The sequence below is a fragment of the Zeugodacus cucurbitae genome, chromosome 4 (assembly GCF_028554725.1).
Source record: "Zeugodacus cucurbitae isolate PBARC_wt_2022May chromosome 4, idZeuCucr1.2, whole genome shotgun sequence".
Classification (NCBI taxonomy): domain Eukaryota; kingdom Metazoa; phylum Arthropoda; class Insecta; order Diptera; family Tephritidae; genus Zeugodacus; species Zeugodacus cucurbitae.
The window spans coordinates 71,001,017-71,023,367 of NC_071669.1; the positions used below are offsets into that span (position 1 = coordinate 71,001,017).

Genomic DNA, 22,351 nt, shown 5'->3' on the forward strand with positions numbered 1-22,351 from the left:
TTCGCATGCATATGTACATGGAGATAAAAGTAAATATATATAGGATGTACGTCAACATAACTCTTTTAAAAGCTAATTTCAATTGGATTATTTATTTTCGCTTACTGGAACTATAAACCTATGATAGAAGACAAGCAGATCCAATAATTCCAATGTTTAACCCCAACCTAACGGTATTTTCATCAAACTTAAAATAATAGACCCCAATTTATATAAATTTTTTTAACTTTATAATTGAAGAGGAAGATGCAGCACAACAAAAAACGGAGAAAGATAATAGCAAAGACTTATGTACATATGATAACAAAATCCTTTTTTAATTTAGTTAATTGTCTTTAGCACGCTAATTAATTTTGCTTTATTGTTTAAAGCTACAGTATGCGAGAGTAACTAAAACTATGAATTGATTGAGGCAATCTAACACCATTAACGAACGAAAAGACGCTTAGGCAATTTCTTTACTCACAATAAGTGATCAGTTTGTGAGAAGTAGTCGCTTGGCCCAGTTCTTTGATATTAAGAGTACCTAGGTAAGAAACAATAACAAATGTGATTCTTTAAACAAAATTTCAACGAAGATACAAAGGATTTTTATTCAAATCTGTGTAATATGTGTGGTCATACATGCTATATAAATTTAAAATATACATAGAAAATAAATAATAGAATATTAATAGCTATTTTGTTATCCTGTGAAACATTCTAACAATAACAGAAAAATAGAATTTTTAGAACATGAATAGTGCTCGGATCCTTAAAAATTAGTATTTAAAGATTTTTTATTTATCTATATATTATCACTAAATGTTTCAAACTTTGTACTTTGAATATATATAAAAAATATATACCATCGACTGAGAAACTAATTTTTAAATGAATGTTAATTGAAATTTATATTAAAATTAAATTAATATTAGTAAAATATCTTGTTGAGAAAATGCAATTAAAGTTTTAATATTTACAAAAATTCGAACATAAACTACTTCCAATCGAATACTGTAGCAAAGGAGAATTAAATAAATTTAAAAAACTATGTTTTCTATATTCTATATTTACAACCGTTCCGAAGTAAACTGAAAAGTTTTCTTATTAGAAAGGTGTGAAAATAGTTAGTTTCTATAAAATAAATTTGTGGTTAGGATAATTGTGTTTTAATAACACCAATTTATTCAGTAAAGTAAAAAAAATAATTAGGAGAACATTTCGAGGGTAAGTTTTGAAATGAAACAGTACATATTTGTAGATTACAAGATAAAATAGCAAATGCAATTACTGAATAAATTAACAGATTACGAAATTTCAACATACATACATACATATAAACAAGTGTTCATGGTAATTCGTTTTATTATTTTTAAAAATTTCCAACTTGGATTGAGAAGGCCAAAATGCATTAAATTATTATTATATAAAAATTCATAATTGCATTGAGAAATTATAGAGTGGTCAATTTGCGTACAGCAATTCTTACTCACTAATTTTTGAAATATTTATTAAATTAAATGACATAATTGTACGATTTTGAGTGATAAATTGATTGAAAACGGTTAGGGGCAGCACATGCATGCACCCATTGTCTTTCACCTTTCCAATATGTGCAACCGCTTTGTGAAAATATTTTAGAATTACCCGTTTTAATATTATGCATTGAACATTGTCTTCAATTAATTTAAATTAGTGGCAAAGTTCAATAGTTTCGGTGCGCATCTCGCGAAAAAAATACAAATACCTCAAACGTTAGAGTGAAAGAAAGAACAAAAGTTAATTGATTTCGAATGATTGTGTCAGTCAATATATGATTACAAATGTGGTTGTGGATCTTTGTTGAAAAAATGGTAATTTCTCAACATGATGAACGTAAATGTCATAACTTTAAATGTTTTTATTTCTCTACCTTAAAATTGTTTAATAAATTAAATTCAAACACTCTTCAAAGCAGCTAAAATTGAACCAAAATATATTTATGGTGTTAATTTGATTGATTGCATTGATTCACCACTTCCTGCTCGCGTAGTTCTAGCTCTGGTCTTGTTCAAACTGTTTATTCAGTTGCACTGAATATAAGAGAACATACACATAGCTCATTAAAGTAGTTTTACTCTCTACACTCAAAGTTTTAGCCAATTTGGAAACTATATAAGTTAAGACCGTTAACTACTAGAATTAAATGGCCAAAAAAAAATACAAGAGACATATCAAAGAAACTAAAATTTTATTTGCAGAATATCTACACACAAATCCACAAAAATGAATGGGAAGGATGAGAACGACTATGATGAAAGGACATCGGCAGCTGTGGAAGAATACTCCGATGAATCGGAGCATGAAAGCAAGCGAACCATAAGCTTTTTCAAACTCTATCGTTTCTCAACGGTTTTTGAAAATCTTCTATTATTTATTGGATTAGTTATGTCCATTATAAAAGCACTTACGCTCCCAGCCGTGGTCATAGTTTATAGTGAATTTACCGCAATGTTGGTTGATCGTACATTGGCAATCGGTACCAGTTCCAAAACGTATGCACTACCCATTTTCGGTGGTGGTAAAATGCTGTAAGTTTCTTGTTTAATGATAAATATTAAAGAAACTAAATGTATTAAACACAATCAGTAACTTTTTACGTAGTATCAATATAACATCTTCAACGTAATCCCTTTTGGACACAATAACTCCTTTTCTGAGAATGTTTTTCTTTTCAATCTATAACTTCGAAGTTATAATAACTATACATATCTGCCTATTATTCGTAACAAAATATGCCCAGTTGATGTCGTCCATCAACAGGTCATGAGCGATATACATACATGTGGCCGTTATAATGTCAACATTAACATTTTCAAGAACGAAGGCGTATGATATCTATGTCCACATCTAAAAAAGTATTATAGTCCGTGTCCCGTTTGTCCGAAACGAGATGTCTTCTTATAAGCTTCTTCTTTGCTTCGACGATTCCCTAACCAAATATTAATCACTTCTTCGACGTCTTTGTCGGTTGTTGCCGCCCGTAGGCGTTTCGAAGTTCGGCTTAGAAACATGAAAGTCTTAATATATTTTTGAAAATATCCCATACATATATAAATAGTATATTCAAATGTAACCAAGGTGATTTTCAGAACAAATTCAACAAACGAGGAGAATATGTCGGAGTTGTACAATGACTCAATATCGTATGGCATTCTTTTGGCATTAACATCTATAATTATGTTGATATCGGGTATTTTATCAGTGGACATTTTTAATTTTGTGGCTTTGAGACAAGTAACGCGCATGCGAAAAATATTATTCGAAACCGTTATTCGACAAGACATTGCGTGGCATGATATGGCGACTAAACAAAACTTTACACAGCAAATAATTGAGTGAGTAGTTTGGAGAATTCAAATTATTTTTATTGCTTTTTCATAATTTAAAATTGTTAATAATACACAATTCAATGCACTGAAGGACATTTTTTTGTAATATAGTGACGTAGAGAAGGTCAGGGACGGGATGTCCGAGAAAGTTGCTCACTTCTTATACCTCATATTTGGATTTATTATAACAGTATGCATATCGTTTGGTTATGGTTGGAAGCTCACATTGGCCGTCAGTGTATATATACCAATCGTTATTATATTGAACTATTTTGTTGGGAAGGTAAGCCAAATCCGTAGAATTTTTACAATAACGACCAATTTTATAACAAATATGTACTGTTTTAAAATATTCAAATTTTTGGAAAATTTGTATATTTATGGGATTTACTAACAAATGATCTCCTCATATTCTCACTCTAAATTCGCTGTAATAAAATTGTGCTTCAAAAGTATCAAAGTAAGCTAACCAAACGAGAACAGGAATCGTATGCCGGAGCCGGAAACATTGTGGAGGAAGTGCTTACGGCTATACGAACTGTCGTTGCATTCGGCGCAGAAAAAAAGGAATCCGAACGTTATGACAACTATCTGATTCCAGCTCGAAAAGCCAGTCAAAGCAAGGGTGCATTCTCGGGATTTAGTGACGGTGTTTTGAAATCAATGCTGTTCCTTTCTTGCGCTGGCGCATTCTGGTATGGCGTTAATTTAATTCTTCAAAATAGAAATGTGGAAGATAAGGAGTATACACCAGCAATTTTGATGATAGTAAGTACTTTAAATATAAAACAAAAGAACATGTAAACAATTCTCGATCAAATACTTGTACATATACATTTGTAGACATATAATGATTTTGAATGACTTTTTAAAATTCCAGGCATTTTTCGGGATTATCGTTGGGGCTGACAATATTGCGAGAACTGCACCATTTTTAGAATCCTTTTCTACAGCACGCGGTTCAGCTACGAATATTTTCAAAGTCATCGATACGAAATCAAAAATAGACCCATTATCCAGCGATGGCAAACTACTTAACTATGGATTGCGAGGAGAGATTGAATTTAAAGATTTATTCTTTCGTTATCCATCTCGCCCTGATGTTATAGTACATCGTGGGCTGAATTTCAAAGTTAACGGAGGTCAGACTGTAGCTCTCGTTGGATCCTCCGGTTGCGGAAAATCTACCTGTATTCAACTTTTGCAACGCTTCTATGATCCAATTTTTGGTTCAGTCACTTTAGATGGTTTGGACATTAGAAAATACAATATCCATTGGTTGAGATCTAATATGGCGGTGGTTGGTCAAGAGCCAGTACTATTTCAAGGGACTATAGGTAAATTAACTATATTTAAGGATACAAATTTCGATATACATATGTACATATATCATATATGGCATATCTGTATAAACAAGTGATATAAAAATATATACTTATTCGCTTCTTATAGCGGAAAATATTAGTTATGGAAAAGCAAACGCTACTCAACGAGAGATAGAGGCTTCAGCCAAAGCAGCGGGGGTACATGATTTTATATGCAGTTTGCCTGAGGTGAATACTAAATCAGTTATTTATATTCAAAATATTATTTTTGCCATTTATTTAAATATTTAATTTATCAACAATATTTATTTAAATTCCATGATTATTTAGAGTTACCTCACTGTTATTGGTGAAAAGGGATCTCAACTTTCCGGTGGACAAAAGCAGCGTATAGCTATTGCCCGAGCTCTTATACAGGATCCAAAAATATTATTGTTGGACGAAGCAACATCTGCCTTAGATTATCATTCGGAAAAAGATATCCAACAAGCATTAGACTTGGTTAGCAAAGGTCGTACAACCATTGTTGTATCTCATCGTTTATCAGCTATACGCGGAGCGGATAAAATAGTATTCTTGCATGAAGGCAAAGTATTCGAAGAGGGTTCACACGAAGATCTCATAGCATTAAAGGGAATGTATTACAATATGGTACGCGCAGGTGATATTAATGTAGCGGAAGTTACTGAAGACAATGCAATGGAAGAGAAGAGTAAGTACCAGTATTTTACAAAGCAGTCATATTTATTTATTTATCGTTATTTGCCTTAAATGCATTCTTATATTTCATCCATATGATTTATAATATATATTTTTTTTTAATTTTAAGAAAATTCTTACCATCTTTTCCAGAAATTAATCTGAACTCATTCGAGAAGTCTTTTGAAACTGATTTAATAAATTTGGATAAAAATCACATTTCATATGAGCACCCAGTGTTGCATGCAAATCATAAGGAGAACATACCAGAAGATGATGCTTCCGGAGGAAATTTCTTTGTAACATTTAGACGCATTTTGAAGATTGCACGCCCGGAATGGTGTATGCTTCTATTTGGTGCCGTATGCGCAATTGCCTTTGGCTTCACTTATCCGGCATTTTCAGTCATCTTTGGAGAATTTTACGCCGCTTTAGCACAACCTGATGAGGAAGTTGCTTTGCATCGCACTTCGATTCTATCAATTTACTGCTTAATATTAGGCGTTTTAACTGGCATTGGTTGTTTTCTACAAACATATTTATTCAATTATGCGGGTGTCTGGTTGACAACAAGAATGCGTTCAATGACATTTTTGGCAATAATGCGACAAGAAGCGGCTTGGTTCGACCAAGAGACAAATTCGGTGGGCTCACTTTCGGCGAGATTAACTGGGGATGCCTCTGGTGTACAAGGCGCCATTGGCTACCCGCTAAGCGGTTTACTGCAAGCGTTTTCCAATTTCGTTATAGCATTAACGTTGTCACTTTATTATTCATGGAAACTGGCTTTGGTGTGTGTTTGCGCTTGCCCCGTTATAGTCGGATCCATCATATTTGAATCGAAGTAAGTAAATTAGGACACATAGTCAAGTAGCTGAACGTTGTAAATTCAGTTCTTTCACTTTTTAAGCAAACCAAATTAAATACTATATAAATGGGAATAAATTGAGTTATTTTGTGCAACTTATTCCAGACTCGAAATATATAGATAATATCTTTTTATATCTTCTATAATAGAACTGAGAACTGGTTCTTTCGTACTTATTTTAGATTCATGAGTGCTTCTCTGATACACGAAAAAACAGCATTGGAAGAAGCGTCCCGCATTGCAACAGAAGCCATCTCGAATATTCGCACAATCGCGGGTTTGCGGCGCGAAGCTCAGACTATCGAACGTTATAATTTGGAAATTGACAAAGTTAGGTCAATGATCGGACAAAAATTAAAATATCGTGGGTTGATCAATGCATCAGGGCAAGCCTTTGTATTTTTTGCATATGCAGCAGCCTTATGCTATGGAGGGGTTCTAGTGTCTGAAGGAAAGGTTCCATTCCAGGATATAATCAAGTATGTTAATGTATAGCATGTACATACATATATGCTAAAAGCCCGCATGATTGTTATGTATATATTTACAAGTGTATTATATGCAAATGTTCCTACTGGTAAGAATTTAATGCTAATATTATTGTTTAAGGATTTATTAATCATTATAAAATATAATGGAATATTTATAAATACAATTTGATATGATATATAGTGTATATGTGTTCAACTGTATTTATTTTAACAACAATAATTTAACTTATAAATAGATATACACACAAATAAATAACCGATATTACTCACACTAGGTCATAAGTCTAGTTCAGATTTAGTTCGTAATCTTATAAAGTTAATAAACATTTTAAATAAAAGCAAATCACGGATGTTACTAACTGCCTGTTAATTATCACAATTTCAACTTATAAATGAGTTTGTATTTAGGCGAAAATATGTATGCATTTATTTGAGTATATAATTACAATTTGCAGAGTTTCGGAAACACTTTTATATGGATCCATGATGTTGGCTCAGTCATTAGCCTTCGCTCCGGCCTTTACTGCAGCTTTAGTAGCGGCACATCGACTATTCCAAATTTTAGATCGTACACCTAAAATTGTATCTCCTCCAGGAAGAGAGAACACGACTACAGAGAAGGTGCCGAAATTGTTCGAAGGCGTACGATTTTCTAATATTGAATTTAAATATCCAACACGTTCGAATGTGAAAATTTTGAACGGTCTAAATTTGGAAGTGCAAAAGGGAAAGACTGTGGCTCTGGTTGGACGTTCCGGTTGTGGAAAATCTACGTGTATACAATTGTTAATGCGTTTATATGATCCAGATAGTGGCACTATTGTAAGTGTAATGCTGTTAACACATAATTATTATTTTAATTAGTTTTAATATTTTGGAAGTAACCTTATTTACAAAAATTATTATGCTATATCAATATAGTATGTACATATGTATATATTTTTTAATTGGACGGTATTCGTTTATCGAGTGCTCTATGAGATTTGATTTGAATATATTATTGCAGAAATTGAACGACAACGACATTCACAAAGATGTATCAATAGAGGTTTTGAGAAAAATGTTGGGGCTCGTCTCACAGGAACCGTCTCTCTTTGAGCGCACAATTGCTGAAAACATCGGATATGGTGATAACTCGCGCAAAGTGACAATGGATGAGATAATATCTGCCGCGAAGTGCGCAAATGCACATTCGTTCATTGTGTCTCTACCAAATGGATATGACACTCGTCTGGGTGCGCGGGGTACTCAACTATCAGGAGGTCAAAAGCAACGCATTGCAATAGCTCGCGCTTTAGTGCGTAACCCCAAAATCTTGCTTTTAGATGAAGCAACGTCTGCTTTAGACTTACAGAGCGAACAACTAGTGCAACAGGCTCTAGATGTGGCATGTACCGGACGCACCTGTATAGTTATAGCACATCGCCTATCAACTGTTCAAAATGCTGATGTAATTTGTGTTTTGAAAAACGGAAAAATCGTAGAAATTGGCAACCATCAGCAACTAATTGCACTCAATGGAATCTATTCGAAGCTTCACAAAATGCAGAGCCATGAAAAATAAGTATTAGTGTATTAAATTGGGCGATATTGTGCGTAGGATCTATGTAATGCTTTTATGTTTAGTAAGTATAAAGATACAAATTGTAATACACGTATTTTGGTGCTACAAAAATAGTTTACTTTTACATATGTATGTAACAACAAAATAAAACAAAAAAATATGATTTGCTAATTTTGACAATTTGGACAATTTTATTTGACAGTTGCATGGAAATTTAACAATTTTGAAAGAAACATACAGATCGCTAACTGTTGCATATATTTAAAATGTAAAAGCTTGGCTATTGCTTACTTAATTAATTTCTGATGGTCAAGTACTGTAAATTTAATACTAAATTAACATTTTAAATTCACAATTTTGGAAGATACAAAAAAAATTTCTTTGCGCCCACAAGACGACGATTACAAGCAATGAGACAATATATCAAGTTGCCAACGATTTAAGTAACAATCCAGCTTTTAATAGTAGTTAAAATAATCATTTGATGCAGTCGTAGGCGTTTTTTCTTCTTCAGCTGGGCTATGGAATATCCTTTCTTATATTAAAATTTGTTCTCATGCGTAAAAATTGATTTGAACATTTCGTTTCATAATATCTCCTCAATCCTTTGAGTGTATTGGTATCACAAATTTGTGGCCGAAGGGACTTTTGTACTTAATCCCGGCATCACGATAAAATTTATCTGGTATGCCTAAATTACATAAATATAATTTTCCGTAGTTATTTGATGAAATGCCATTTAAAGGCAAAATCGGTAAGATAGCATATTTTATGCAAACATCATTAATCCCATCTGGTGGAGGGTCTACTGCCAGTACAGATGCTCTGCAAAAATAAAGTTGTAATTAATGAAAAATAACTTGAATGAACTGAAATTTCTAGTTGCTCACCTATTTTCACTCAACCATTTCCTTACTTTGCTAGTTAAAATATTTGAATCCGTTGATAAGATTACAAGGTCCGGCGTGGGCAATTCTAGAATAAAAAGCAACATTTTTGCTAACAATGTCACATAATCTACAGAAATATAAACCATTATAGCACCTACCGTCGACGGAGTAAACAATAACATTATCCGTAGCCTTGAAGAGACTAATTTCCCTGCTTTTATTATTTGTATTCTCCTCCTCCATATAAAGTAACACTTTTAAACCGTGCGACGCCATTTGACGTCCCGTTGCAGCACCAATATCACTATTTCTTAAAAATGAAAAAAAAAAATAATGATGCATCTATGTAAGAATACATTGTGCTTTGAAACAAATGTTAGTTACCTTAAATTACTTGATTTTGTACATATTATTACAACTATTGGCCATTGGTGGTAGTTGGTTGGTGTAAGTCTTCTAGCGCCTCCTAATATTAATATGGCGAGATCAGTTACTCCTCTTGCAAGTATGTCCAATTGTCTTGGCAGAGAAAGCCCTTCTTTTTCAGCCAAACTTTCAATTTTTGCACGAACAAATGATGGGATAGTTGGTATGATTAGTCCTTCATCTAAAACATATTAATTTTATTAACATGAAACATATCTCGCAATATTATTCTAGTGAACTCTTCACCGGTAACAAAATCCGAGGATCCATCGAAAATATTCTCAATTTGTCGCAGTCTTACAGGCTCACTGGTCAATATGTTCTCATCATGGCGGTATTTTTGCATTGATAATGACGTTTGGCGCACCAAGTCGGGCTTTTGCTCCGATTCAATTATATCCCAAATGGCTTGTTTGTTAAAGAGTGCCAAATTTCCCTCAAAATCAAAATCCTCATGTATCAACGGATCATCGACGGACGTGCCAAACGTTTGACTATGTTTCATGTTATCCTTTCGAACTTGTTTTCTTTGTTTACGATTGCTACCATTGTTATTTGGGCCGCTGTTAGCGTATCGCATTTTACTATTTCCGTTTCCGCTACCTGGAATATCGGGTGCACTTGGAAACCCAGTCGCTCCGGTTGGGTTTTTCTTTGATTTTATATCTATCGGCTTGGAACTTGAGGGCACTTCTTCCCCCATCAAATTCCCCGTAACAAAGTTATCAGCTTCATAAACTTTCACAGCATTTGAAGAGGATGGAAATTGTGAGCTTCCCAAACGAGCCTCGACCTTTGGCGGCACCAAGTTTCCGAAGAACTCTTTAACACTGGAGTTGCAAGGCACTTTTCCATTATCAAATACCTTACTTTCCAGACTTTGTACACTATATATATATATATATATATAGGATATAACTTGAATATTAATAGTAAATTGTTAACATTTCGCTTACCTTCTATATTTTGAAGGGTCAACTTTCACCTTTGATACACTTTTTGAGAGTTCACTAATAACAGACTCAACTTTCGGGAAAGTGCTATTTGGTAATGAGGAAGCCTGATCTCTTTCAAATACATCGTTTCTTTGAGGTAATGCCAGTGCGATTTTACCAGCATTAGCGAAATTTGGCAGTTTAACAGAAGTAGGTTTTTTCAAATCAGTGGTCGTGATAGTATGTTGTCCATTGAATGTTGGTAATAAGGAAATATTAATAATATCTGACGATCTGCAATTTCAAAACTTCGTAAAATATGCTTACAATAAATGGGAGAAAATAAGTAAACATACCGTAAAGTCACTTCAGCATCTTGCTTTTTTAATGGTATACCATTTCGAAAAGCTCGTACAATAGTTATTTCGATTTCAGATATACTTTTAATAACCCCTTGAAATATACCTAAATTTGCGTCGCACTCTATAGAAACCGCTTTGCCCAGCCAACCATCTCCCATGTCTTCGAAGTTGATGATTTGTAAATATAAATGTTACGTATATGTTTTATATGTGAATTATATGTATATATATTTTCACTTATGTTTACAATAGTAAATAATAATTGTTATAAAGTTCTCAATATTGCAGGGGTTTTTGATCTCAAAAGTAAAAATTTATTTAAGTACGCGCCTGCAAATTAGCCAACCACTATGCAGTCAATATTAGAGATGCGTAAAAATATCGATATTTGTACACGACTAATGGAATTTCAAATAATCAGAAATTGCATTATTATTTTAATTTTATATACGAAACTATGAAAAACTGGTTGGCAATTTTTAATGAATGAATTAAAAGCAATAAAATAAATATTGTCCTTACTGAATGCTTACGAAATGTATGATCACCATATTATAACATAAATTGATTATTAGGATATCGGAAATTGTGTTTTATATCGATTTATTGTTTTATATGAAAACAGTCTGTAAATTAACTGAATTTCTTTGATATATGTATTTGTTTTCAAAGATTCCTTTTAGAGAATGCTACAAATGAAAATATAATTTTAAAACAACATTTTGAGTGGAAATGTACAGCAAATTATTTTATTATTATAAACATCGATTAATATTTTAATCGATACTCAAATCATCGGATACATACCTAAATACCCATTTACACCTAAATAAAGAGCACGTGCTACTCATCTTAAGTGATATAAAAAGAGAGAGCGACCTGTTTTGAATAAATAAATGACAGATAAGAAGATTAAAATGTATTAAATTACCACTTGTAATTGCAATGAAAAATGTTTTCCTAATTGACCCACACATTTACATAAACATGTATGTATATATGTAAATATTTTTGTTGATACGAGTTACTTACTCAAATGGAAGTTAATATAAACAAGTTCGATTCATATTCACCAGCTTAGTGATTCTGTATTTGAAACAAAAATTGTATGATATAATTTGGTATTTATATTTTTATAACAGGAAGTTCGTAAAATTATTATATAGTAATAAACAGAAAAATAAGTACACAAGTCAGCGTAAAAGGCCTCGACACCGCGCTTTATCTTATATGGCGGATTTTTCGTTGCTATTGGGAAATTTACAACTACCAGAGATATTAATCGACTCCAGCAAAGCCTTGACTGCCCTCAATAGCTTTTACTAGTTTATCTTTTAATTGGACATAGCCTTCATAAGGAGGTAAATCCAAACGATTGAAACTGAAAGAAACATATGTGAGATTATATTTAGAATTGTTTATAAGCTAGTGTGTTGAGTGTAAATACCAGGTATGTGCTCGAGGATAGTTATTAGGAGTGCCCCACTTTTCAATGGTGAACATTTGTGGGCCATTCGAACCGTACAACTCTTTAAAGCCATTCATGGGAACGCGTGAAGTACCAGTAACAAATTGTAATAAACGCGAACGCATCTCATTTGAAAATGAGAGCACAGCACGCCAAAACCATTGTATAATTATATGGTTCTGGTGATAATCTCCCTTATAGAGTGTATTTTCTCGCCAATCTTTCACATCAATGTTTTGTATGCCACACATTAATAGTTCCAACTCGTGCTCGTCAAATATCTTAATTAAATTTAATGGAATTATTGAGCCAAACCCATCCAGAAAAGATGACATCTGTTCTTTAACACGTGCAACGAAACGCCATTCAATAACAAGCCTGGAAGATACAATTGAAATAAAATATATATATTTAATAAATAATATACTGAATATTGATCATATTCAACTTTATAGCTTCTCACTTGATATATTCGTCCTTATTCTCGTCTGTAACCTCGATATTAGAGCCTCCGGGCTTTAGCTCGTGTTGGCTCTTTTGACCAAACGTGTCTTCGTCTAAAGAAAATGTCAATTCCAACTGCCGTGGGTCGTTCTCCTTTATCCACATCAAAGAATTATAATACTCGGTATCAACTGATTCCATATCTTTTAAATCAATTGGCTTTTGTAACATCATTTTATAAAATGGACGTATGAAAAATGCATCTAAAAGTTTTCCATGGTAAACAGCCATACCGGCAATACGACCAATGAACCTGAAAGATATTAAGTTAAATTTAAAATATAATTAACACGGAATTCCTTAGCCTTTCTTTCTGTTAAGCAATATACACCAAAACAAAAAAACAATTTTTAAATATTTGCCAAATATACTAATATTTACTAACTTGAAATAACTTAAATGCTCCTCATTGCACAAACCACTGCCATTATTAATTTGTAGGGTATAATTATCCATAGCTGAATATTCAAAGAGTCCGTAATATGGGTTGAACATTTCCTTTGATAATAAATAGAACCACTCTCTTGCAAGACCTCCATAATCTAAAAAATACGGGTTTTGTGTTTTAGTACTTCGAAAGAAAAAATAATCAACTTACCCAACCCAGTTTCACCCTCGAACTCCACCCACAGTTTAGTTTTCAATAAATCTGTTTTGGTCACCGAGTTTATAATTCTATATGAATCCTCTAAAATTGAGGAGCGGCGAATACGAATTTCGAATTTATTCGGAACATTTGTCTACAAAATGAGTCGATGATAATTTGTTAAAAAATTCAATACGATTGGCTGTTAACAATGTAGACTTACAGGTTTTCGAATATGACTTTTGAAATACTCATATTTTTGCTTGTAATCTCTGGAATATGGTACAGCTTGGCCAGCAATATTTGGATTAGATAATCGAGGATCTTCCCACTGGGTGGTGCGAGTATCTGCGAAATAATTTTATTTAATTGCAACACTCATATTAACTTGTAGTTTAATAAATAAAAAAATAGCAATTAGTAGTTCGATACTTACTATGATCGATGTAAAATACTCGTCCATCTGTATGAACTCGTTCTTCCCAACCTTCGGGCAAAGGACCCAAATCGTCCTCAACTCTTCGTATTTGATTGGGCATTGGGCTGGCACGACCATTTCTTGGATCTATCCAGGTTGTACGCCGCGCCGCATGATCTATAAAGAAAGTTCTACCATTCGGTGCCACCTGCATGGACCAATTTGGTGGCAATGCGTCTTCATCCGATCTAGGGGTGACCTGCATAAAGGAAGCGAAATTCAGATAACTAACACAATACATTAATATTAATTTATCAGCACTTACTGGAGGTCGGCCAGAGTCAGATTCATCCACACTAATATGGAAACGTCGTTGAAAGTCAGAAGCTGCTGCTTCAACGTTCACATTGCTGTTGTTAGTTGCTGAGCTAATGTTAAAGAGCATTAGATATATTAATTAGAAAATACAGTTTGTAATATTTGATCGAGAAGCAAATTTAATTTGAATAAGTGCACATAATTATTGAAAAGACAAAGCTCAATTAAATGAAATTTAAAGATTTATTTGATTTATTAAAATACTCACACTAATGGGCGTTCCCATTGGGTCGTACGTGCAGTATGATTAACGTAATAAGTTCTTCCATTTGCGTCTTGCCTTTCTTCCCAACCCGATGGTAATGGTTCATGGTTAACACTGGACGGGAATTGGCCCTAAATTACAAAGTAAACATTAAATAGAAATACAGAAAAATTAGCAGCATACGCATACCGTTTGTGTTCCGCTCATCCGTGAGACATTTTCCATATGTTCCCACTCACCGTCAACGGTGTCACTTTCACTGGTCTCCCCCGATTCATGTATAAATGCATGATATATCTCTAGTGTGCCTTTTATCCGTGACTTTGCGCTACTTGAATATTAATCGACATATTAAAGCATATTGTACATATATACATGTAATTTCATTAAAATAAGATTTCTCGATGAACACTGGGAAACCAAATTTTTAACAATTAAAAACTTAAATATAATTATAGGATTTAAAACAAGAATGTGTAAAAGCAAACAATATTCAATGAAATCATACATAACAATATAAACAAATAAAGTTAAATTGTTTTCAAATTATAAACAAATATACACATAAATAATTCAGAAATTTTTCTCCAACCCAAAACAACACGAATAAAATATAATTGTGTAAAAATGAATTTAACATACCCTACTGACCTTCTCGGTCTTAGTGAATAGCTTTGTGGGCTTATAGTGGCATCTTCTTGCTCTGTAGGTAAGTTGTTGAGCGTTAGTTCAACCATGCCCAGAAAATCATCTCGGGTTAAACGATTTTCGTCGAATACTTGAAACACTAATTTGTGCTCGGAAGGTTTGACCTGGAAAAGGATTACGGTATTGTGAATTAGCACGATTCTTAAGGAGAGTGTTGTTGATTGAAAAATTCCCTTACCCTGAATACGAATTCTTCATTCCAAGTAGGATTGAGTGTCTAAAATTAAATGGGTAGTTATAAACAATATATACTATACATATATAACATTTATTAAGTCGTACCTTCTTTTTGGTCTTAGTTAAAACGGAATCTATATTTATATCACCATTAATTGTATTTAAATCAATCCTTACGTATGGGTCACTATAAGAAAATATACTTCTTTAAAAATATTTTAAATAACATAATTATCATTAAAATATAGATTCAATGAGTTCCGTGCGCTTTCAATTGAATAGCAAATGTGGGAACAAATATATGGAGGTAGTTGACAATCCTTACCTCGCCCCAAATATATCCTTTTTTGCTAGGGATTTTCCATTAATGATTATAATACGTAAATGGCATGTATCACTCGAGTCGTTCTAAAAAACCAACAAAAAGAAAAAAATATTTTAGTCCATACAAAAATAAATAAAGCAAAATGTCGAATTATATTTTTCCTATTCACTTGTTGAAAGCAAATAATGGGGTAGTAGGAGTGGATTAATAAGTGGTTCTGTATTAACTATTGTGAATGAATCGCAATTTTCACAAGAATCGAAGATTTGGTTGATAAAACAAATTGTCTGAAAACTTTGAGCAACTGGTAAAATGTTAATTATTTAGCAAAAAGACTTTTATTTCAACTTACATCATGATAACCATGAATTTGCTCATTTGCTGCCGCTTCAGCCATATTAAAAATAAAATTAATCTATAATATTTTTTACAACACAATGCAAACACCAGTCAATTATAGATTATTTAAGTTCTTCGTATACACTCTCCAGACAACCAAAGCGATAACTTTTACTAACTAATAAGCTACACAAATTTGTAATTTAATTAAAACCGTACTTTGCATTTGTTTTAGGTTTCATACTAATATGTTTACTAGATTTTCAATAATTAATTGGCCACTGTAATTTTTTTTTGATAAAGCCAAAATACACTTCATATTCGCTCAAAAATATACATATACACTTTTATTCTAGATATCTGGAACTTAAGCAAAGCACTTGGACTGATGGGCTAATTGATTTATAACAAACACGTTGCAAAATTTACGCCCAAAATTAATTAAACATTGCTCATTTATTACTTTGGTTGTGCAAATTATCATCTGACAAACTACCGAGGCGTACCCACACAACAACACTTTAGTAAACTTCACTTTCTTGAACAACCTGCCAATTATGCATTTCACAGGTGTAGCCACTTTTTACACTGCATTCAATATAGAGGATTTTTGAAATAAGCCCATTGTTACAACTTGAAAAACAAAACATACAAACGGGTATTTAACATAGTAATCTGATTAAAAAAACAGCAGATTTCATTAATATATTTCATCATTATGTGAAATATTACATTAAACATCTCGAAGCACTTATTTTTATAAAAACCCGTTCATATATTTCCCAAACTACTTCTGTTTCTTAGAATGCAAATTTTATTATTATTTTTATTTGTAACATATGCATTATGATCTTACATGATATTTATAGCCTCAATTATAGATATTAATATATTTTATAAAATTTTGTATTTTGTTAATTACTACTATTTAATTGAACGCTCTCTTTTACAGATTTTGGATACATCAATAATAAAAACTCCAAATTTGACACATCAGTGTTATCGAAACGCGTTAATTTGAAAAGTATCGAGCAATTCGCTGCAATAACATAAATTTCTTCTCTAGACAAGGTTATTGTGTGTGTTTGGAAAAAATATATTTCGATCTTGAAAATATAAAATAAATAGATAAAATTATCAAAATGTCGGCCACGGATCAAATGAGGGCAATGCTTGATCAATTAATGGGCACAACTCGAAATGGAGATGATGGACGCGGTCTTAAATTTTCTGACGCCCGTGTGTGTAAAAGTTTTTTGCTTGATTGTTGTCCCCATGATATTCTTGCATCAACTCGCATGGATCTTGGAGAGTGTCCAAAAGTTCATGATTTGGCATTTAGAGCTGATTATGAAAGCGCTGCGAAATCGCATGACTTTTACTATGATATTGAGGCAATGGAGCATTTACAGGCTTTTATTGCCGATTGTGACCGTCGTACAGAATCTGCTAAACAGCGACTTAAGGAAACACAGGAGGAATTAACCGCTGAGGTGGCTGAAAAAGCAAATGCAGTACATGCATTAGCTGAAGAAATCGGCAAAAAACTGGCTAAGGCTGAAGCACTTGGAGAAGCAGGAGAAGTTGAAGAAAGTATGTCTTTGATGAAGGAAATAGATGAATTGCGAACTAAGAAAATTAAAGCAGAACACGAATATCGCACATCAATGCCTGCGTCAACTTACCAACAGCAAAAGTTGCGAGTATGTGAGGTCTGTTCTGCCTATTTAGGTATACACGATAATGATATTCGACTAGCTGACCATTTCGGTGGTAAGTTGCACTTGGGATTCCTCACTATTCGTGAAAAGTTGGTAGAATTGGAAAAAACTGCAGGTCCACGGAAAGCAGAGCTGAAGCGTAGCGGAAAAATTAATGAACGCGGTGATGATAGACAAAGATCGAGATATTTTGTAGGTGGTCGCGAATTAGATCGACGTTCTCGTGTACATAGGTCCAGATCTAGGGACCGAGCACGTCGTAACGATCGTGGAGGTGGCGCAAGTAGTTCTGATAATAGATCCGAGAGACGGTCAGAAAAGGACAAAGAAAGGGAAAGGGAGAGGGATCGTGACCGACGTGCAAATGCAGCTTCTCCTGTAAGGGAAGAAAGAAAACGATCAAGATCGCGTTCCCGTGCACATAACTCCAGTTCTAGACGGAGGTCACATTCTCGGGAACGTCATCGTCGTTAAAAATAGAAATATTTTGGAGAACGGAAATGGAACTGTATCCAACAACATCATCATATGATTTTAATGTGTACATGACGATTCCGGTAGCACGTATGTAATTAATAAAAATATTTTCCGCATTTTATTATGTAACTAATCATAAATTCGATTGAATGTTTTCTTTTTGCGATTTCTTGAATAAAATCTCTTTCTCGATTATAGAAAAATATCATATACCACCATTGTTCAGATTTTGGTATGTAAAAACTTATTGCTTATAAAATAAAATATAAGTACGAAAACAGTAAACTTATCTAGGTAAACTAATGACTGACCAGAACTGTAAGCTGAATGGACTATTTCAGACCCAGGTGTCACGAAAGAGCGTGGTCTTATGAGTTCAGTACTTATGGTTCACAAATTCACATTCTAATTAAAATGATTTGTCTTGGTACATATTTTACTGATGGTATGTAGTAACTTCAAATACACAAAAATTCATTTGTAAAGTGATTTTAACATCATTAGCATTGTCACCGGCTACCTAATTGAACTTAAACCAAATTCAACATAGTATCCTCTTTCCTGGGAATTTGGGTATGTATTTGAAGTAAAACAGTTATTTGAAAATAACTGAGTTTTTTTGTAGCCCCCCCATCTATGAATATTATTATGGTTGGGAAATGAAATACCCGTCTTATTGCGTATAGACTTTTTAACAACCTATGGACAAGATAAATCTAATATATGTTACATTACAATTGGCCCTGGTATGTATTTAAGTATGTATTTTGTACGACTTTTCAAATATACATAAATCACAACTTTTATAAATCTGGTTTTCTCTTTAATCGTATTCTGCTAATGTAAATTTATTTAACTGCAGTAAGAAGTGTAATTGATATATTTAGTAGTTTGAGACCAAGCAAAAGTGTATAAATGGCTATCCAAAACCAATCTAATATAGTTTTTTTTTTTTCATAAATCTTTACAATGCAAAACAGTTTTGCCATGCTTAAATATAGAAAGACAATAGCTAAAAGGTAAGCTTGTCCAAATGGAAATATGTAAAATAATGGAAATTAATTAATTATTAAATTTGTGTATAACTAGCTGAACAGTTTAATTTGAGACTGTATTTATATTAAGTACAATAAAGTAATATATCTTATAAATATTCCTTTTTTGTTTTATTATTGATGTAATAGGTATTGTGTGTACTGTGTTTTATTTGTTTAAACAAAAATAAAATTTTGTATATTAAACTATTTCTCACAAATAGAATAGGGATTATGAACAAAAAAGTTGAACATCCACCGGGCTTGCCTATACTTAATAGTAAATAGTTTTAACCTAATTGCCATACATATAGTTATTGACAAAAAATTACCCTGCAAGTCAGCCAACGGTTAAATTATCGGTTAGGCTTACCAGATATTCCTGTAAAAGTTCTTTATACACGGTCCTGAAGCGTTATGGCAACCTTGGTTGAAGAGCGATCAGCTGGCACGGTTTTACGTAGGAAATCAAGCTGATATCTCTCTCTTCTCGCTTTGATGATTTGATTTATCGACCGACACGTGCCTTCTGTTACGTGCACATGTGTCACCCACCACTAATAACCACAACACTACGTTTTGACTAATCAGCCCATAATAGATGCCCAATGGTAAATAAAACATCCGTAATAAAATAGTTGGAATATCATAACAAAAATAACAGATGTCACAGATAAATATTTGATTTCTAAAAAATAAATTTATATTTGGCAACTATACAATAAATAATTAAATATAATAAATACAAGTCGTATAGAAAGTATTCGCCGTTTGTCGTAGTTGTTCCGTTACGTTAAGTGTAACTAGCACTTAATGCACATTTTATAAATGTTGCTTGTTTGTGGTTTGTAAGCCTGTAAATAATATAATAAATGGCGAATTTTCCAACTTTAGGTGCTCAGCAAGGTAAAAATATATTTTAATAAATTAATTTTCTTGAAGTTAGTTTTATATGTGCCCTTCATTGTGATTTAGAAACTAATCGTAAAATTCTGGAGGATCTACAATTAAAAAAACAACTTTTACAGAAAGGTAACATTCCGGGATTAGGTACTGGAATATCCACTAACACTCTTTACCAGGTATTTAAGTTATATTCTATGAAAAAAATATTTGGTTAAATATGTATGCATGCTGTTACATTATAGATTCCTGCCAGTCAACTGTTGCAGTCGTCGGATTTTTCTCAAAGTAGTGGTTTGGCAAACGCGCCTCGTTCGGTGTTTAATGCAACAACGTCGACAACGTTAGGTTATTTCGTCTCACAGGATTCTTATTACGGAAATACGTTCATTCCTGTGCTGCCACGTCTCGATCCATTGCCTTAAACTAGAATAATGGCTTGTATAAAGCTAAAAAAGTTGGAGGAGTACTTGCATGGTGTGGATAAATTTGAAAAGCCGAAAATTAAGTTAGAACAATACATAACTCCTCCACACATAGCTAGTTGTGTGCTTTACAACATCCAGGTCAAGATCTGATGTCAAAAAAAGCTAAAAAATATAAGTAAGAACACAACCACTACACTTAAACGTTTTTGTTTTTTAGCATAATGTTTAAATATAATATGTTGTTTTGAGAATGATTAAAAGTTGCCGGACAATCTTCACAAAATTGTATGCTCAACAATTTCAACATACATGTATTAACAATATTTACTTCATAGAATTTTTTTTTTTTTTAAATAATATATAACGATGTGTTCATGTGTATTAATGTCGTGGTTGTATTCTTTCCTAATGTTTTTAACAGTTTAACACTTGTATTTAAAATTTTTTCATTTGAATGTTTTACCTTTTTAGACATTATATGGTGACATTGAAGGGAAATATGTAGGGGACTTAGGTTGCGGTAGTGGTATGTTAAGTATCGGTTCATTCCTTCTTGGTGCTGGTATGACCACAGGTTTTGAAATCGATGATGCTGCTTTAAACGTAAATTGTGTTGAACTTTTAATTTTGGAAAAATTTAAAATAATTTTGGATTTGTTTTATTTACATAGACGTTTCAATCCAATGTATCTGATATGGAATTGCCTGGTATAGATTGCATTTTATGTGATGTACTAACCTTGTCTAACAGTGATAAATGGGAAAACGCCTTTGACACAATTGTTACCAATCCTCCATTCGGAACGAAAAATAATAGTGGAATCGATATGTTGTTTGTTCAGACTGGTATAAATCTAGCTTCGGGTGCGGTTTATTCATTTCACAAAAGTTCCACACGGTAAAGATGCAGCCGAAAATGTTTGTTATATTCAAGGTTGCGAGGCTCGTTTAAATATTTGTTTAATCGGCTTTACGTTCGTTTTGTTTATTTAGAGTAGTGAGCCTGTCAGCTTTGAACACTATTAAATATTTATGCCGTTTCGACTTTATGCACTGTATTAATCTTTTCATTTTCTTAGAGACTACATCCATAAAAAGGTGAAAGATTGGCACGTGAAAGGGAACGTGGTTGCCGAACTGAAGTATAATATTGACACCAGCTATTCCTTTCACAAAAGCAAAAGCGTTGACATCAGTGTGGACTTTTGGCGATTCGATGTGTCCGAGAAAAATCTTTGATGCGATTGCACTACTTAGTTTTTGTTTATTTTAATATTTTTTCATTTATTTCAAATACCAAGAAATTGATTACATATGTATGTATGTTCGTTTATATGTTTATGTTGAAACTAGAGTATTATAGAAAAAAAGGCAGATTTGTCTTGCCGACCACCCACTTTCAGCATTTTTCGAAGCATTTATAAAAATATAAAAACTATTTCACTGATGGCAGGAAAATAGTATTTTTAACAGTAACATTTCTTAGAATTTTCTATATACATATGTACCAATGCATGCGGTTGATAAGGACGATCATTGAAACAGCTATAATACAGGTACAAGCTAGTGTAGATAATAAGCAAAATATACGTATATATGTAAATAATTTGAATTTAATGTAAACTTTCAATTCATTTATTATTTGTAGATAATATGTTGAAATAACAAATGTAATTGATTTAATTAAAATTTTGATTAAAACAATAAACATGTTTTTAAAACGAAAAATTTGGTAATACATTTTCAAGAGTATTGATGGAAAATGTT

At 32.7% G+C, this 22,351-nt stretch overlaps 6 protein-coding genes across 12 annotated transcripts; 4 read left to right on the plus strand and 2 right to left on the minus strand.

The window, feature by feature from the left end:
• The first annotated feature begins 390 nt into the window (after positions 1 to 390).
• Mdr65 (multidrug resistance protein homolog 65) lies at positions 391 to 8,480 on the plus strand. The gene is made up of 12 exons (XM_011184710.3): positions 391 to 530; positions 2,223 to 2,552; positions 3,114 to 3,359; positions 3,465 to 3,636; positions 3,807 to 4,121; positions 4,234 to 4,690; positions 4,806 to 4,906; positions 5,009 to 5,390; positions 5,531 to 6,221; positions 6,428 to 6,724; positions 7,192 to 7,558; positions 7,743 to 8,480. Exons 2-12 carry the CDS (start codon positions 2,248 to 2,250, stop codon positions 8,298 to 8,300), a joined length of 3,891 nt encoding a protein of 1,296 aa, XP_011183012.1. The 5' UTR covers positions 391 to 530; positions 2,223 to 2,247; the 3' UTR covers positions 8,301 to 8,480.
• Positions 8,459 to 11,262, minus strand: LOC105212624 (enhancer of mRNA-decapping protein 3). Its single transcript, XM_011184725.3, has 7 exons — positions 10,908 to 11,262; positions 10,573 to 10,845; positions 9,863 to 10,503; positions 9,575 to 9,797; positions 9,349 to 9,500; positions 9,191 to 9,275; positions 8,459 to 9,125 (listed from the first exon to the last, which is right to left on the minus strand). The coding sequence occupies exons 1-7, from the start codon at positions 11,069 to 11,071 to the stop codon at positions 8,900 to 8,902; spliced, it is 1,764 nt and encodes a 587-aa protein (XP_011183027.1). The 5' UTR covers positions 11,072 to 11,262; the 3' UTR covers positions 8,459 to 8,899.
• A 713-nt stretch (positions 11,263 to 11,975) lies between these two features.
• On the minus strand, positions 11,976 to 16,548 carry Nedd4_1 (E3 ubiquitin-protein ligase Nedd-4). Of its 5 annotated transcripts, XM_011184654.3 has the most exons (15): positions 16,035 to 16,546; positions 15,683 to 15,765; positions 15,463 to 15,544; positions 15,359 to 15,397; positions 15,115 to 15,284; positions 14,662 to 14,803; positions 14,476 to 14,603; positions 14,215 to 14,317; positions 13,908 to 14,148; positions 13,695 to 13,819; positions 13,484 to 13,625; positions 13,271 to 13,427; positions 12,845 to 13,138; positions 12,361 to 12,759; positions 11,976 to 12,294 (listed from the first exon to the last, which is right to left on the minus strand). In XM_011184654.3, exons 1-15 carry the CDS (start codon positions 16,077 to 16,079, stop codon positions 12,192 to 12,194), a joined length of 2,253 nt encoding a protein of 750 aa, XP_011182956.1. In that variant the 5' UTR covers positions 16,080 to 16,546; the 3' UTR covers positions 11,976 to 12,191. The 5 variants fall into 5 exon arrangements, with proteins under 5 accessions (XP_011182956.1, XP_011182946.1, XP_028897781.1 ...); XM_011184644.3 differs by having other exon boundaries at positions 13,908 to 14,317; positions 14,662 to 14,800; positions 15,124 to 15,284; positions 16,035 to 16,548; XM_029041948.2 differs by having other exon boundaries at positions 13,908 to 14,317; positions 15,124 to 15,284; positions 16,035 to 16,548.
• A 480-nt stretch (positions 16,549 to 17,028) lies between these two features.
• Positions 17,029 to 19,372, plus strand: LOC105212572 (putative RNA-binding protein Luc7-like 1). 3 transcript variants are annotated; one of them, XM_054230376.1, is made up of 3 exons: positions 17,029 to 18,664; positions 18,724 to 18,792; positions 18,845 to 19,372. In XM_054230376.1, exon 1 carries the CDS (start codon positions 17,164 to 17,166, stop codon positions 18,214 to 18,216), a length of 1,053 nt encoding a protein of 350 aa, XP_054086351.1. In that variant the 5' UTR covers positions 17,029 to 17,163; the 3' UTR covers positions 18,217 to 18,664; positions 18,724 to 18,792; positions 18,845 to 19,372. The 3 variants fall into 3 exon arrangements, with proteins under 3 accessions (XP_054086351.1, XP_054086350.1, XP_011182925.1); XM_054230375.1 differs by having other exon boundaries at positions 18,724 to 19,372; XM_011184623.3 differs by having other exon boundaries at positions 17,029 to 18,451; positions 18,514 to 19,372.
• A 533-nt stretch (positions 19,373 to 19,905) lies between these two features.
• Positions 19,906 to 21,816, plus strand: LOC114804288 (SOSS complex subunit C homolog). Its single transcript, XM_029041969.2, has 4 exons — positions 19,906 to 20,159; positions 20,229 to 20,335; positions 20,402 to 20,759; positions 21,664 to 21,816. Exons 1-3 carry the CDS (start codon positions 20,126 to 20,128, stop codon positions 20,579 to 20,581), a joined length of 321 nt encoding a protein of 106 aa, XP_028897802.1. The 5' UTR covers positions 19,906 to 20,125; the 3' UTR covers positions 20,582 to 20,759; positions 21,664 to 21,816.
• LOC105212561 (rRNA N6-adenosine-methyltransferase Mettl5) lies at positions 20,588 to 22,312 on the plus strand. Its single transcript, XM_029041966.2, has 4 exons — positions 20,588 to 20,722; positions 21,056 to 21,187; positions 21,256 to 21,482; positions 21,664 to 22,312. Exons 1-4 carry the CDS (start codon positions 20,591 to 20,593, stop codon positions 21,821 to 21,823), a joined length of 651 nt encoding a protein of 216 aa, XP_028897799.1. The 5' UTR covers positions 20,588 to 20,590; the 3' UTR covers positions 21,824 to 22,312.
• Positions 22,313 to 22,351: the final 39 nt, after the last annotated feature.

Coding starts and splice junctions, on each gene's coding strand:
- Mdr65 (XM_011184710.3), top strand. CDS start 2,248: ATGAATGGGAAGGATGAGAACGACTATGATGAAAGGACATCGGCAGCT. Junction 6,222..6,427: donor TCCATCATATTTGAATCGAA/GTAAGTAAATTA, acceptor TACTTATTTTAG/ATTCATGAGTGCTTCTCTGA. Junction 6,725..7,191: donor CCATTCCAGGATATAATCAA/GTATGTTAATGT, acceptor TACAATTTGCAG/AGTTTCGGAAACACTTTTAT.
- LOC105212624 (XM_011184725.3), bottom strand. CDS start 11,071: ATGGGAGATGGTTGGCTGGGCAAAGCGGTTTCTATAGAGTGCGACGCA. Junction 9,798..9,862: donor ATCCTCGGATTTTGTTACCG/GTGAAGAGTTCA, acceptor AATATGTTTTAG/ATGAAGGACTAATCATACCA. Junction 9,126..9,190: donor AAATGGTTGAGTGAAAATAG/GTGAGCAACTAG, acceptor TTATTTTTGCAG/AGCATCTGTACTGGCAGTAG.
- Nedd4_1 (XM_029041940.2), bottom strand. CDS start 16,079: ATGGCTGAAGCGGCAGCAAATGAGCAAATTCATGGTTATCATGAT. Junction 13,626..13,694: donor AAAGTCATATTCGAAAACCT/GTAAGTCTACAT, acceptor CTCATTTTGTAG/ACAAATGTTCCGAATAAATT. Junction 12,760..12,844: donor AATAAGGACGAATATATCAA/GTGAGAAGCTAT, acceptor TGTATCTTCCAG/GCTTGTTATTGAATGGCGTT.
- LOC105212572 (XM_054230375.1), top strand. CDS start 17,164: ATGTCGGCCACGGATCAAATGAGGGCAATGCTTGATCAATTAATGGGC.
- LOC114804288 (XM_029041969.2), top strand. CDS start 20,126: ATGGCGAATTTTCCAACTTTAGGTGCTCAGCAAG. Junction 20,160..20,228: donor AACTTTAGGTGCTCAGCAAG/GTAAAAATATAT, acceptor ATTGTGATTTAG/AAACTAATCGTAAAATTCTG. Junction 20,336..20,401: donor CCACTAACACTCTTTACCAG/GTATTTAAGTTA, acceptor GTTACATTATAG/ATTCCTGCCAGTCAACTGTT.
- LOC105212561 (XM_029041966.2), top strand. CDS start 20,591: ATGGCTTGTATAAAGCTAAAAAAGTTGGAGGAGTACTTGCATGGTGTG. Junction 20,723..21,055: donor GTGTGCTTTACAACATCCAG/GTCAAGATCTGA, acceptor TTACCTTTTTAG/ACATTATATGGTGACATTGA. Junction 21,188..21,255: donor TCGATGATGCTGCTTTAAAC/GTAAATTGTGTT, acceptor TTATTTACATAG/ACGTTTCAATCCAATGTATC.